The sequence below is a fragment of the Leptonotus elevatus genome, chromosome 18, assembly GCF_054856555.1.
Source record: "Leptonotus elevatus isolate MCC_2025b chromosome 18, RoL_Lele_1.0, whole genome shotgun sequence".
Classification (NCBI taxonomy): domain Eukaryota; kingdom Metazoa; phylum Chordata; class Actinopteri; order Syngnathiformes; family Syngnathidae; genus Leptonotus; species Leptonotus elevatus.
In genome coordinates this window covers 1,263,594-1,278,593 of record NC_141256.1, presented here as the reverse complement: position 1 = coordinate 1,278,593, position 15,000 = coordinate 1,263,594, and the positions used below count along the sequence as shown (strand labels likewise).

The following is a 15,000-nucleotide window of genomic DNA, read 5'->3' as shown; positions in this document are numbered from 1 at the left end:
GTACTTTCAGGTCATCTCGCTCGGATCACAGACTTAAATATGAATGGACTGTTCATAAGTAAGTCCGTGCATATGATAGGAAAATTAATTTCCTCTGCAAAGACGAGAATCTGAAGAGGCCCCTGGTCTCCGAAAGACAAGATAACAAACAACAAACAAATGCCGTCTATGGCCTAGATTGCAGCCAACAACGGAAATATTATTGACACTAGCGCCCCCTGGTGGTCGGGGTTGCACACAAGTCTCCATACACGTATTTATTTTAATTTTTTAAAGAGCTCAGTATTGTTCATTCGGTAATGTCATCATCATTGCTCTTTTTATTTTATTTTATTTTATATATATATATATATATATATATATATATATATATATATATATATATATATATATATATATATTAATATATATATATATATAATTTATTTTTTTTGTATGTATGTGCGTGCGTGTATTTGTTAGCTCACCAAAAACCTATTAGAAAAAATCCCATACCGTTCACCTAAACCGAACACCGCCGTCAGGAGACCCGAGGGGACTAAAGAAAACAAAGGAAAGTGAAATCCAGCACCGACCAGACACCACCCACCAGGCCACCCACCAGAATTCTTCCCCAACCCCAGAAACATCTAAATTCCAACAAATCCCCCCCCAAAAAACCAGGAAGACCTCAAGAGACCGAAGGAGAGACTGAGGAAAGGAAGGAAGGACAGACTGAGCCGAGTGAGATCCACAGACACCAGCCTCCACCGATTCAATGACCTGAGGAGGAAGCAGATTGTGTCTGAGTTTCGATAGATGCTGGTGTGGTGGATCTGGCATGCATGAAAATCTCCACCAAAGAGGGGAGCCGTCGACCCTTGCCAGGACAGAGCAAGCGCAACACCACAGGGCCCCCCAGGCCGCGGCAGCGCCAAAGGACGACCCCCGGGCCCCGCCAGGGCCACCGGCCGGAAAGCAAACCCAGGAGCAGGAGCGCCCCCCACCCCAACACGGCCCGCGCCCCCGACCCAACGCAGCAGGACGGGGCACTGCAGGCCCGCCAGGCACCCCACCGGCCCACAACCCCTGCACCCCCCACGACCCCCCGCCCCCCATCCACCCCCGCCATCCACCCCAACCCAGCCCCAGCCGCCCCCAAGCCCCCAGACACCCCCCAGCCCCCCCAACACCCCCCACCCCCACCCCCCTACCCCCCCAAACGAAGTCGCCCCCCCCGACCCACCGGCAGCCCCCCAGCCCCCGGGGACGCCCCGCACCCACGCACCGGCGCCGAAGAGGGGCCCAGACAGCGGAGCGGAGAGGGCAGCCGCGCCCACCCCACCCCCCGCCACGTGGAGGGACGGAACACCGGGGGCAGAAGGGGAGATGGGGGCACCGGAGGACGGCCGACACCCCCGAACCCCAGGCCCTACGGGGAAAGGCCCCGGTCGTCACCCCAGCGTTCTTTGAGAAAGTTAACCCCTGTTACTGAGTCCGCCAGCTCGCCGACTGGCGAACTCTACCCCTAAACCGTGAATGTGACCCCACCCTGTGTATATACAAGTGTGTGTGTGTGTGTGTGTGTGGTGCATTACAATTAGGAGCAGGTGAACCGGAGCCGAGGGAAATGATATTCCCACGCTCCGATCTACCCGCCTCCCAAGCATGTCACTGAGTGTATGTGGTGCATTAAAAAAAAAAAATAGGGGGGGGGGGGGGACACGGACAGGGGACCGCAGCACTGCTCTATACCGCGGTCCCCAACCGATGGCACCCCCACAAGACCCCCCCCCCCCCAGTTGTGTGGTGCATTAAAATTGGAGGGGAGTTGTAGGGTGAAGACGGTGTTTCCACCCTACCCCACCCCCCCAAAGGGTGTTATGTGCCCTATATGTCTATAAAAGTGTATTGTGCAAACCTAGTGTAGTGAGTTAAGAGGAGCGACCAGCGGGGCCCCCCCCATCCGGGCGGGGGCAGGAGGCGCACCCGCCCACCAAGCCCCCACCCACCCCACCGGGACCCCGGCGGGCATATGGGACCAGCCCGGCGGGGCGATAGGGCTCGCCCCCCGGATACATACACGTATTTGTGACTCATGCGCGGCAAGACTGTGACAAAAGTCACATGTAAAAATACAGCCAATCAAGAGGCACAGTGTTTACAGGTCAGTTATTTATTTATATATATATATAAATATATATGTATGTATATATATATACATACATATACGCACTCAACTATGTGTTTACGCATACAAATCAGTGTACGCATTTGCAAATTTAGGTCACACATTTGTGACTTCAGTTAAGGATACAATTTCTTTTTACATATTTGTGGATCGAAATATGCATTTGCAAATAGTTTTGGCACAATAATGATCGGAATAGATCACGTCACATGTAAACAGGTGACGTGATCTATTCCGATCTTCAAGTGGAATGATTTTAATTGGAATGACACTTAAAGTTTCGATGTAAACCTTTCTAGTCTCTAAAGTTCTGATGTTATTTTAAAATCCACAGTTGCTGTCAATGAAGATTCTGTGGATATCTACGATGATCTTGATCGCAATCATTCCAGCAGTTCAGGTAAAATCATTAAAAAAAATATTTCTAATGATCTGCTCTATATTATGTAACATTTGATCCCACTGGACTGCAGGTATTATTGCAGAAACACTTTCGTAACTGTGTAGAATAGTACATTTACAGCCTTTTACCAACGTGCTTTCATAAAAAACCTAAAGCACCTATCTCACTAACCTGCGAACATTGCCGAATGTTGCCAATGTTGAATTGGCCAGCTATGAGGTTGGCTAGGCGGGGTACACCCTGAACTGGTCGCCAGCCAATCGCAGGGCACGCATAGACGAACAACCATTCACACACAAAATCACACCTACGAATGAATTGTTTTTACTGTACTTATCTATTTCATAATTTATTTCTTGACTCAGAGATTTATTTTGCTAAATTACTACCAATATTAACAAAATACTCATTAAAATCATTACCTCTATCTAAAATGTTATCATTAACAATACTTTTATAAAATATTCTGGATAATCCCAATTTTAGAGCTATTTTTAATTAGTATTTTCCATATTTCTTGTTACTTTTGTTCTGCTCTAATAATGCATGATAATGATCTTTCTTACTTGTTCATATAATATTCAATAGTTTATTTGTATAGGTGTTATATTTTATTTCAGCTTTCATAGTTCTCAATTTAATAAATCTTTTGTTAAATTTTTTTTTTACACGCAGTCTCTATCCCCTTCGTCATCCATGACATATTTAGACCTTTATACTTCCTTGTGACTTTAAATAATGGGCAATGTTTTTTTTTTTTTAGAGAGATGCAGCAAAGGGGGTCTGAAATGCACTGTATGCAATATCGTTTGAATAGACCTCAGACCAGTTTTTTTTTTCTAGATCCAACTCAAAGTCAGCAATAATACATTGTTTTCTTTGTCTAGATTCAGATGTGTAGGTTGTTAACTTATTTTTTTCAAAATAATCTTGAAAAATTGCAAAGAAAAGAAGATGATCACTTATCATTAATAAGAAGTCCACTTTGTATTTTATGGTTAATTTTATATATGACTATGTTATCTATTAGTGTGGCTATATCAATTGTTATTCTACTAGGTTTCATGATTAGAGGGAAAATACTGTTGCATTTATGAAGTTGTTTTCTGTCCATTTGGATTTAACAAATCAATGTTAAAATCACCTCACATTAATCAAAAAGTTTTTATCATTTGTGTAACTGAGGATATCCTTTCTTATTATACAGATAAGTTTTCTTCAAATCATTTGGACCTGAAAGAATCAATGGATCTATATGAAGAGATTGTAACAGAAGAACAACAGGATAGAGAATCATCTTATACCGAGGTTGGTTCCTTTTACCTCATAACAAAAGATTACTTACAGTAAGACGTTTTATGCATTTTAAAGGGATACTTGACTCTGGATTTGGTCATGTGACCTTAGCAATCTGAGCCATTATTGGTCGTTACCTAAGCCCTGAGCACACGTGTTGTCATCTTTAGCCAATCATATTGGTACTGTATGTGACCCGCTTCAACAAAAGGATCAGCATGTTGGAAAAATCATATATATTAGGGGTGCAACGGTACAGGTAGCCTACGGTACGGTCCGTACCTCGGTTTTTGGGCCACGGTTTCGATTCGGTTTCGGTACGTGATTTGTGAGAGAGAACTCTTCTTCTCTTTATTTTGCCTGTCAGCAAAAATTGCATTGTGCAACGACAGTTTTATACACTGTACAGTAGTATAAAATAAGTATACATAATAATAATAATACACAAAAATCCGTGTACATTAGGGTGATGACGCTTGCTCATGTTGCTTGAGTTTCCTTAATCCCATTTTTGCCGGTAGCGCATTTTGTTTAGTCTAGTTCTTGGCTGATGGGGTGCATTGAAGTGTGCACGACGTGGGGGTGGCGTGGGCCTCTTGGCATTTCCTGGAGTTTTGTTCGGGTGTTTATGGCTAGCGCGGATTCGCGGGAGTTGTGGGGTAGATGGCGGTGATGGACGGTGCAAGAGTGATTGGACATTAACTCGCGGGGAGGACACGTCATCTTTCAGTTGAGTCTTTCGGGTTCTCATGCCTGCCAGTCCTCAACCAGGGCCGGATTTCCTGTATATAAGCAATATGCCGGCAGAAATGCTCCCACACAAACAGTCAAGCGGAGCGCTTACCGAAGTCGCACAACAACATTTACAGACTTTTAAGTGTGCCTTATAGTCATGAAAATACAGTATTATAATTCTATTTATGCCTGTGCCAGTCATATAGTGGCAATAATGATAAATGCTTTTCAATTGGATGGCAAAAGTTAAAACCAACCTGTGTGTATCCATCTGTTGCCATTCATCCAACAGACTGTCATGGTTACCTGCAAATATATTAGCTTTGTGTTCAACTATACAAGCCCAGATTTCACACGAAGTACACTTGTGACTAAATTGAGTTAAGATAATTATTTCCGTATACAAACCTTTTATTTTTGTTTGCTGGTTTGCCGTAAGGTTTTTCTTATGCAAAATAAGTGCCTTGGGTGCACAGGTTGGAAAACACTGCCTCCTGATCTTAGAATTGCTCTGAAATCAAATTAGCTGTTGGGTGATATGGAAAAAACTTCTATCACGATATAGGCTGTTATATCACGATAACTATATATGATGATATATTTTCAGTTTTTCTATTTAAAAAAAAAATAGAACACACTATGACTGTTTATTTTCTTATTTTATTTTGAAGTGACAAAGAAGAAGAAGATTAAAGGATCTTTGGGCAGTTTGTCACTTTTTTTACTCGCGACTGCTATCTGTCCCAAAGCGTAACTGCAACATCTGTGTCAGGCTTAATTATGGTGCCCTCGGGTCTCCTGACGGCGGTGTTCGGTTTAGGTGAACGGTATGAGATTTTTTCTAATAGGTTTTTGGTGAGCTAACGAATACACACGCACGCACACACGCACGCACGCGCATACACATACACATACTCACCCCAAAAAAAAAAAGAGCAATGATGATGACATTACCGAATGAACAATACTGAGCTCTTTAAAAAGAAGAAAATATAAATAAATAATCATGGTGCGCGTGCGAGTACATGCACAATTTTAAAGCGACAGCCACAGTTGACAAACCTTAAAGACATGACTTCAAATGAAGTACAAAAAACTTAGATTACTAACTTAAGAGCGAAAACGCAACGTGTTTATGTGCAATATTAGCCAGCCGAAGCTCGTTGCTATACTGCGACGTAAGTGGTTGAACCGATTTCGCATGGACTTGAGTACCCCCGCTTGTAAGTACCGTAAGTATCCCAGCGAAGCTTTTGGGGGCTTTCTCCGCCATTCAATTTTCAGAAAAACTTAAAAATCTGTGTTTTAATTATGTTAAAACTGCACATTTAGACCCGCAAACTGCTATGCTTGTTTCACACAGCTGTCACTATTTCAATGAGCCGAAAGGAGTACCCAGCATGCTTTGAGTTGGGCTTAAAAAAATAAAGTTAATTAATAAATACGGGTTTGTTATTTTAGTTGAGTTTTTCAAAGTAGTAGTATTCGTTATTTGCATGTACCCACCTCGTATTCTATTAATTTTCATTGATTACAAGCAGTTCAGATAATGGATGGAAGTTAGGTTTACTTTGGCACTGTAAGCTTGTAATGTATGACGGCTATGTATATCATTCACTGCCGTCCACTTGTTCAGGCTCCCACCTGGTGACAGATGTGTGAAACAAACATGCAGAATGAAGGCTTTTGTCTGTCAAACAAGCGTTCTCTGTCACTTAAATTATATATTTTTTTGCTGTAAGTGACATATGATGATAGACACGATAGGAGGAAAATGACACGATAATTTTTTCCAATCGTCTTCATGAAAAATATTGTTATATCGCCCAGCACTACTAACATGGATAGAGTAATTATTATCTCGCGTATTATTACTCTTTCTGGGTGTGTGAATGAGCTCAGCTCATGCTCAAAGTACTCAACCTTAGTCATCTCTTCATTCATGTTCTAAACACCACCACACTGGATTTCAAATGAAATGGACAAGCTCAACTAGGTTTGGGTATTGCCAACAACCTCACGATATGATGCATAACAGGGTCACGATATGATATGTATCACAATATATATGTATCCCAATACATGGTCTTTAAAGCGATACGTATCCCGACATTTTAAATTGCTTTACATGCATTTTTATTATAACAGCCATATATGATACATGATATCAGGGCCAGACTGGGACTCATTTTCAGCCCTGGAGTTTCATAGCTCAGATTGGCCCACTTTAGTTTACAGTGTTTTAATGAAGACGTATATTTCATATGCATTAATGTATCAATCTAAAATAGATTAAACATTCAAATAATTAACCAATGTCAATAGTTATGTTATATATGATAATAAAAAAAATTATTTACTAGATCACAATCAGTATATCTGAATTATGAAAACATAAAGTCAAGTGTGCTAAAGAAATTTATTTGACCACCTGTCATATTTTCTAAACACAAAGCCTAAATAAGGAGATAATAAGATAAGGTATACAAGACAAATTTTATATTTTTTAAGAGCTCAAATAATGAACTGCAATCACACTTTAACTTTCTTGTGCTGGAATGTGCTTGAATTACTCTTAGCAAGGGCAGGATTTACAAAATTGGGTACAAAATGCAAAAGTTAGTTTCAGTCACATTTAAAAACTAGTCATTTCTATATTTGTTTTCAATGTACAGTGTTACCTAGTTTCTCGCGCCGCGATAATGGAAATCCGCTTTAATGTTTTTTTCCCCCTGTTAATTATGTATATTTTTGTTTATTATGTTTTTTCGTTGTGGTATGATTTTTAGTTTATTATGAATGCTTTTTCATTCATCATATGTTTTTTTTTCATTTACAGTCATTTTTTCCATTCCATTATTTACTCATGCAGGCGTTTTCTCACATACTGTATCTCTTATTTAAACACAGTAGGCCTAATTTAACTAATATCCAAAACATTTATTTGAGAAACAAAAATATAACGGCGATCGATCCATTTTTTCCGGCCGATATGTTTTCCTAAAAAAAAATCATAAAAATAATTAATTAAAGTAGTAAAAAAAACACACACAAAACAGCGATTAGAAATGACACTCTTAATTTTAATGGCGATGATACGAGGCTGAGAAATTCATTTTGACCGGGAGGCTCGGGAGCGCATTGCCGGGTCTGGCGGTCTCGGTACGACAAGCTGGTCGGCAGTCGATCCACAGCGCATATGCAGCCGGTGTAATATGAACAAGCTGGATATGGAACCAAATCGGCGGAGCGGATCTGCAATGCACACGCCTGCGGTGTAATCTAGGGGTGGATGCACGAGCGTTCCAGGGCATGAAATTGGGAAACTGACGGGCCTCTATCTCCAGGTCGCGAAGGCGACGGGCAAGGTTGGAACGCAATGGGCCATACATTGTTGGAAAGGTCTCGTTGTATGTCGCCGGTAGGACGTAGAGCTGGGGCGATACAGCCGGCCAAAGACCTCCAGGACACCGAGGACTTTCAAAAAGTTACCCCGCCGGCGGTGGTTCCCATCCCTAATTTATCTCCTAATTTTAATGATGAAGATACAAGGCAGGACACATAAACCCATTTTGACCGGGACCGCATTGCCCTGTGCCCCCGAAATTCCACTCAAGCGTTGTGGCCGGCACGGGTCTGCGTGAGCCATGGGGCGGGTGGCAAGCGGCGCGCTGAGCCGTCTGACGGCGGCGGATTGTAAAAATAACAAAACAAACCAAAAAGCATGCTGAAAAAAGAAAAAGAAAAGCACGCTGTAAAAAATCCACCAAACAGCGAATAACTATATATCTTTTTTTAAATCCCAAAAAGCAGGTTATTTATCTCTTCCTTCTAGTGCGGCAGAATGTTTTTTTCCTCCCTCAATATAACCTACTGTTCCCAACAAATACAAATACCACAACATTAAATGAAATTCATCATTGATCAGCCAAACATGTTATTGGACCATTATTTACAGATTATTTTGTTTGTTGTTGTGTTGGTGTTGCTTACTGTCTTCTCCATCAGGCACATGCTTATAGGGCTCTGCAATTATTCATTCATTTGAGCTATAGGGCGCATTTGGTGCGTCAGCTCCACTCCTTTAGAGTGACTGCCTTTTCTCAGTCTTTTCTGCTATCTGACTTGACTTTTTTACGAGTGTTTTGTTTGGCTGTAATGTCGACCAGCGGGCGCTGGCGAGAGTGGGGAAGTAACGAGAGGGAGAGAAAGAGAGAGAGAGAGACAGAGTGACGCTTTTCTGCGCTACTCTTTTCTGCTGACTTTCTTTACTTTTGAGAGTCCGGACACTCAGTCGATTGTTTAATAAGTTTGGCTGTGTGTCGGCCAGCAGCCTGACTAGGCTGGGAGTAGGGGAGACAGAGTGAGCAGAGAGCTAACGGCCGTCACAGGAGAAGGAGAGAGCGAGAGCGAGCGAGAGAGAGAGAGCGTGGCGCTTGCTTCAAAAATGCGTATAATATGTGCATAATTCAGGCCGACCAAGCGGGAAAATGCAGACCACTCCAAGTTAGTAACTCTGGTTCTGGCTAAGTCTCTACCAAAAGCACTTTGATTGCTGCTTTTGAAACAAACTCGCGGCCCCAAATAAACAGCGCTACTTGATGGCCAACTGAGAAATATCCCACTGGTCCCAGCTTCTCAGTCCGGGCCTGCATGATATGTTTATTATGCTGGATGGCAAAAATGTTTTTGTTAGCAGCTCTTCTGGTTTACCACCAAGTGGCATGCGTGGTCTAAATGCGCGTGCATTGCAGAGCAAGGTACCACTTTCACAGACGCACCGGGAAACTTTACAAATAAGCATGGGCCAATATGAGTAAAAATATCAATATTAAAATTACAGCTCTAAAATGTGCTTATTTGAAATATTTCGGGATTTTTTTTTTTCATTTAACCCATTCTATTTAGTTTTTAAACAAAATATAGGAACATTTGTACATTAAAAACATGTACCATGTTAAGTTTAAATAAATAAATAGACAAATAAATAAATGTTGATAGTCTTCCTCTGTTTAAATTTTTCTTAGCAAGACACAGTGTCCAATCACTTGTGAGCTATTTTTAGAACAGACTTGAATTCTTGGGACACATGCACACTTTTTTTTTTTTTTGATTAAGTTAACTGTCTGCAAGGCACCAGTGTTTCTTTTCTCCCCCCACTCTCTCTCTCTCAAGTGTGCGTGCAAACTTGCACAAGCACTTAATTGAAGCAATTAACTCTTTGACTGCCATAAACGTTATAAAACGTTTAGCATAAACCTAGGGAAGGGCGCCGAGGACGTTAAAAGACGTCCCCTATGTTTTTTTTTTTTTTTTTGAAAACGGGTGCAGGAAAGCCTTGGGCAGCTGTGCTGAAAGTATCAGGCAGATCTGATTAGTAAAAGACTCGTTTTGGCCCCTAGAGGGCAGCGATGACTCTCTTTGCACAAGGTTGGATGGGCCGCCCACCGTGGGCGTCAGTAGAAGACGTGAGGCGGAGCTAGAGTGTTGAGGAGACAATGGCCTGGTCAAGCCACAATGGCTTGACCAGGCCAAGCAACCGGTTGCAAGCAGCTCACGCTTGAGCATTTTTTTCAAAGACGGAAAGCATCAATCAATACTAAAAAGCGCATTGATGTCGACGATGATGATGACTCCGAGCTTGACGCCAAAGTTGGAAGCCTTGACGCGACTATTATGATCACGTAGTAAGCCTCACCGGCTAAGCGCGGCTAGCGCGGCTAGCGCTGCTAAGGCCGCAAAACGCGCACAATAGCCGACTGGGTACTTATACACAATCGGACATTCGATCGGGCGATGGAGAGTTGGCATCGACCAATGCAGATTGATGATGATGATGATGATGACTCCGAGCTTGACGCCAAAGTTGGAAGCCTTGACGCGACTGTTATGAACACGTAGTAAGCCTCACCGGCTAAGCGCGGCTAGCGCTGCTAACGCCGGAGCTGCACAAGCGGACATTCGATCGGACAATGAAGAGTACCCCGAGTCCAATGCATATTCATCGGAGGAGCGGGTACAGTCTGATCACGGAGAAGACACTGTTTCTGGACTACGATGCCACCATGAATGGGGTGGATAAGATGGATCAGAACATCTCTTACCACCCGGTATAGCAACTGAAGGACACGAGGAAGCGAGACGTAACGAAACCGTAGCATGATCCTGATATTAGACTTGATGGCAACACACACTGCAGTATATACTTGCTATTCCCTGGAAAAAAACGGCCGGCAAGAAAGTGGAGCACGCGAAGAGGCAATCTGTTGTGCAAATGCTGTTGCGTCTCCTTGCACGCAGGAGAGTGTTACACAAAGAAAAACTGTCGTTGAAACATCCACATATTTGTAAATAGCACCACAGTTGCACACATTTGTAAATAGTTTGCCAAATTGTTGTCAAATTGTTACACTGTTGAATGTAAATAAACGTATTTTGGTATCAAAAAACACTTTTTCATTCTTGGTGGTAGTGTTTTATAGAAGTAAAGCACTATTTAGGTGTTTGTGGCATCATTCATGGACAAAAAGAAGTGTCAAATTCACTAGAATGCATGAAATAATATCGTTTCACTAAAAGCTTGATTTCTCCGTATTTTGGTCCAAAACAGGCGAAATTGGGTCAAACTAACCATTTTCTATTGTTGATTACTAAAGAACGGAATAAGGTAGAAACAAACTTTTTTTTCTGATGAAAGATGAAAGTCCAATCTTTCATTTGGTAGTACGTGTGTTTCCATAGTCCAAACAGAACATTTTCTGTGGACCTTGAAAGATCAGTCAAAATGCTTAAATCGGCTGGCACTGACGGCATCCTTTTTCTGAAAACGTCTGGCAGTCAGAGTTAACTTCAGAGGCTGCTGCTGCACAGCCCTGCAAGCAACGAGTGGTTAACTGTCTATTTACAAATTGTGCAATATCGTTTCTGACGCCTGCATATCGATACGTGCATTGTAAAGAGGCCCGCAACAATATATTGTCGTATCGATTTTTTTGAGCACACCCCTAGCGTCAACATTTGCCTCTCAGGCGATACACCAATCCGACATCGCAAGTCGGAAAGTCTGTCGGAATGCGCATCAAGGCCTATGGGTGTCGGCTAGCTGCATGCTATGCTAGCACTGAACGATAACGAATATCCTCGGGTTAAACAAATATCTTGTTTGAAACAAAACACCTCACTCATGAACATAGCGATTTCCATCCAGCAGTAATTCCGACATCCGTTTTATGTACCAGAAAGCTTGCGTTAGATTAATAAAGACTTGGCAGCAATGGCTTAGGAAGCTAACACCAGTAGCCTACTAGCGTCAATATGAAACCCAAGAATCCTTAGAGGCTGTACGATTGGCTCTTGTGTCACTAGGAGGATTTGACGCACATGCCACGACGCGCGCCGTAACCATGGATGGCGCCATAATGGTTAGCGCTCACAAAAAAAAAAAAAAAAAAGAGTTGCGTGAAAGGACAGAAAGGAACACAGACGGACCGATCGATTTGAACTGTTTTCAAAAAACATACCCGGGGCGCCTGGAGCACTCTCGCGGAGCGAGGGCCTGCTGTTGGTGCTGATAGGATAATTTACCCGGAGCGGTCCCCAAGCACGTCAAGGGTGCGTTACACTGGTGCGGTACCCGGACGCCATTCCCACGGCCTGCGGAGCGGTCCCTAAGCGTGTCGATGGCGCACATAGCGCGCCCGAGAACACTGGCGTGGACTCCGGGTCGCCTGGAGCATTCCCCGGTCGTTGGTGGAGAATTCCTCCGGGCATTGTGGAGCGATCTGGGGAAGGCGAAAAAATTAAGTCGAACTTGTTCAGTCAGACTTCATTTTTTTGGTCTAAGTGTGTCACCACCGGGGAGTTGCGCCTATCTTTCCCCCAGAATCGCTGGTTCATACCCGGCCGGCTAAAATGTCTGGGCATGTTTTTTTTGCCTATATTGAGTAAAATAATGGAAATTTTTGGGGAGAAACGCGTGGCCAAAGGCAAGTCAAAGCCCCGCTAAGTCCTCGAAGGCCCTAGGATCTGCAAAAATATACCCAGGATTGCTGGTTCGTCTCCTGGGTAAAATGATCCTCCGTTTAGCTTTTTTTTTTTTTGCCTTCCGGTTTAGTGGTCCAGGATAGCCCATTTCAAGGCGAGGAACAAGTCAGGGTGACTGTCGATCATGCTTTGTAACACCTGAATACTCTTTTGTACTGCACAAAACTCGATTTATTTATTATTTTTTAAAATCCTCTCCAAATAACATATATAGTCACAAGTACTTACCAGTAGTAAAGTGAGCCTCACAAACCCTGTCAGCATCAGCCGGAATCCAGGCTTTGAGCGTCAAGGTATACCCTCCTGATCACTCGCAGCCATTTCTTTCTTTTTTCGCCGCCCCCTTTCGGTGGCGATAAAGCTTTTTATCAGGCCTCCGACGGGCTGTTCAATTGATGGCACAACAAGAATGAACCATCTGCCTCTCTTAATCCTCCTCCAAATATGCAAAACTATCAAACTACGCTGTTTCTTGCCACGCAGTTTCCATGATGCAAAGCGCGAAACATAAACAATGACGTCACACAGGATCCTCCTATTGCAGCAGACTATTTTCTTGTCTACAAGTAAAGCTGAATTGACTTTTTTATTTTTTGTGTGGCACAATTTCATTTGGTACCGTCAGATATGTCACTACTTTTTTGTCTCTGTGTTGGATTCTCAGTTTTGCAAGTGAATGTGTATTAATGAGGCACACATTTTAACATGCAAACAGTGACGCGAAACCACTTATTCCGAGCCTTGTCATTATGATCAATTATATTCACTGTTAAAATGGCAGAGGTTGCAGTGAGCTGATAAATCATTTAACATATTTTTTTTATACTTGCAGTTGAAATCCCGATTTCAAGCAGCCCAACACCAAATTAAAGAGTTACACAGACGACTTCAGCAGATGGAGATACAGGTTTGATCTGTTGTTGTACCTGTTGCTCACAAACACTAGGCTCATACTTGTTTTTAAAATCCCACTTTCATTGTCTCTTATTTGTGCATGTATCCACTCCACTGACATTTTATAAGAAATGTTATCAGGTTGGTTAATGAGTAGATGTGTTGCCACTTTATTCAGTGAGTTATTAATTTTTTTTGTAGCATTGTCATTTTTATAATTGTCTCTATTGTTGTTAAATCAATCCCAAACTATCTTGTTCGTATGAAAATGATAATCCAAATTAAAACTTTTTGTTTTAATTATTTTATTATAGAACAAAGGACTGAACACTGAGAACAACCACCTCAAAAAGAATATCTCTGCGCTGTTACGGACAGCCAGACAGGAGGTTATGCGAAAGGATGCTGAGATTCAAAGGCTGAACCAGTCGTAAGTGTCAACATGTAAATATGCAAATCAATGGGGATTGAGCTGTAAAATGAAACGCAATGGACCCCACTATTTGCGGAGAATAGGGTAGGGAATAGTGAAAATCTGCGTATAATTAACGCCCGTTCAATTTCACAGAATTTTTCTTTAAAACCATAACAATTCTTGAAAAAGCAGTGATATACCGCCCATAAGAGTTTTCCATGAAATGTTTTCCTTTCTCGATGAGCTAACCTAGCAGCCTATAATAATAATAATCCTATAATTAATTCCCCCTATATAAAGCATAAAAAGTAGTCCATGAAATGTGCATTACTAATACTTGATGAAGGGAATTTACTGCAGTTAGTCAGAATTGTCCCTAGGTGGGGTTATGCGTGTGAATGGTTGTTAGTCTGTGTGTGTCCTGCGATTGGCAGCCAGTTCAGGGTGTACCCCGACTACCGCCTGAAGACAACAGGCATAGGCTCCAGCACACCCATGACCCTTGTGAGGATATGCGGGTTCAGATAATAGATGGATGGATGGATAATCAGTCACTTTGATTTGATCAATTAGTGAGCATTAAATAGCAACATGTGACTCAATGTTGGGAAAAGTAAATAAATAGCTTATTAAACATTTCTCTGACAATATATGAAATCTGAAATGTTTCCTCCGGTCCTTTTTTCTTTCATATCCCGTCCAAATGAGTAAAATTGTGATTTCTACACCAAACATTAAGTAATCTTCGTATTTTTCAACAGGTCTGACAAAGGTCACTATCATCATTCAAGAGTGAATAATCTTCATGATCAAAAGTCCTCCAGTAAGACCATCACTGTCTCCATGAGTACTACTCCAAAATCTACAACACCTAGTCCTTTGCTGCACCCTTCTCCTCGAGCATCATCATCATCAAGAGATAGTCGTCTTCCAAACGTTCCCCTTCAACCACCCAGAAGAGAAAGTCGTAGCCCTAACAACAAGGCCATTTCCTGGAGCAAGACAAGAGTCTCTTCTTATAGTCATTCCAAAGGTTCTTCAAGT

General features: G+C 42.2%; 2 protein-coding genes across 4 annotated transcripts in view; both read left to right on the top strand.

Annotated features, from left to right (window-relative positions):
• The window catches only part of LOC147158206 (transcription regulator protein BACH2-like), a 157,418-nt gene that overhangs the window by 77,506 nt on the left and 64,912 nt on the right, over positions 1–15,000 (top strand). The gene's annotated exons all lie outside the window — the stretch shown is intronic.
• LOC147158207 (uncharacterized) overlaps positions 1–15,000 on the top strand; it is a 39,212-nt gene that overhangs the window by 8,485 nt on the left and 15,727 nt on the right. Inside the window, exons 2-6 of the mRNA XM_086061709.1 lie at positions 2,505–2,570; positions 3,781–3,881; positions 13,480–13,554; positions 13,856–13,971; positions 14,718–15,000. The exon at positions 14,718–15,000 is cut by the window's right edge and continues 2,008 nt beyond it. Coding sequence (XP_085917835.1) covers positions 2,505–2,570; positions 3,781–3,881; positions 13,480–13,554; positions 13,856–13,971; positions 14,718–15,000 — 641 coding nt within the window. The remainder of the gene's footprint in view (positions 1–2,504; positions 2,571–3,780; positions 3,882–13,479; positions 13,555–13,855; positions 13,972–14,717) is intronic.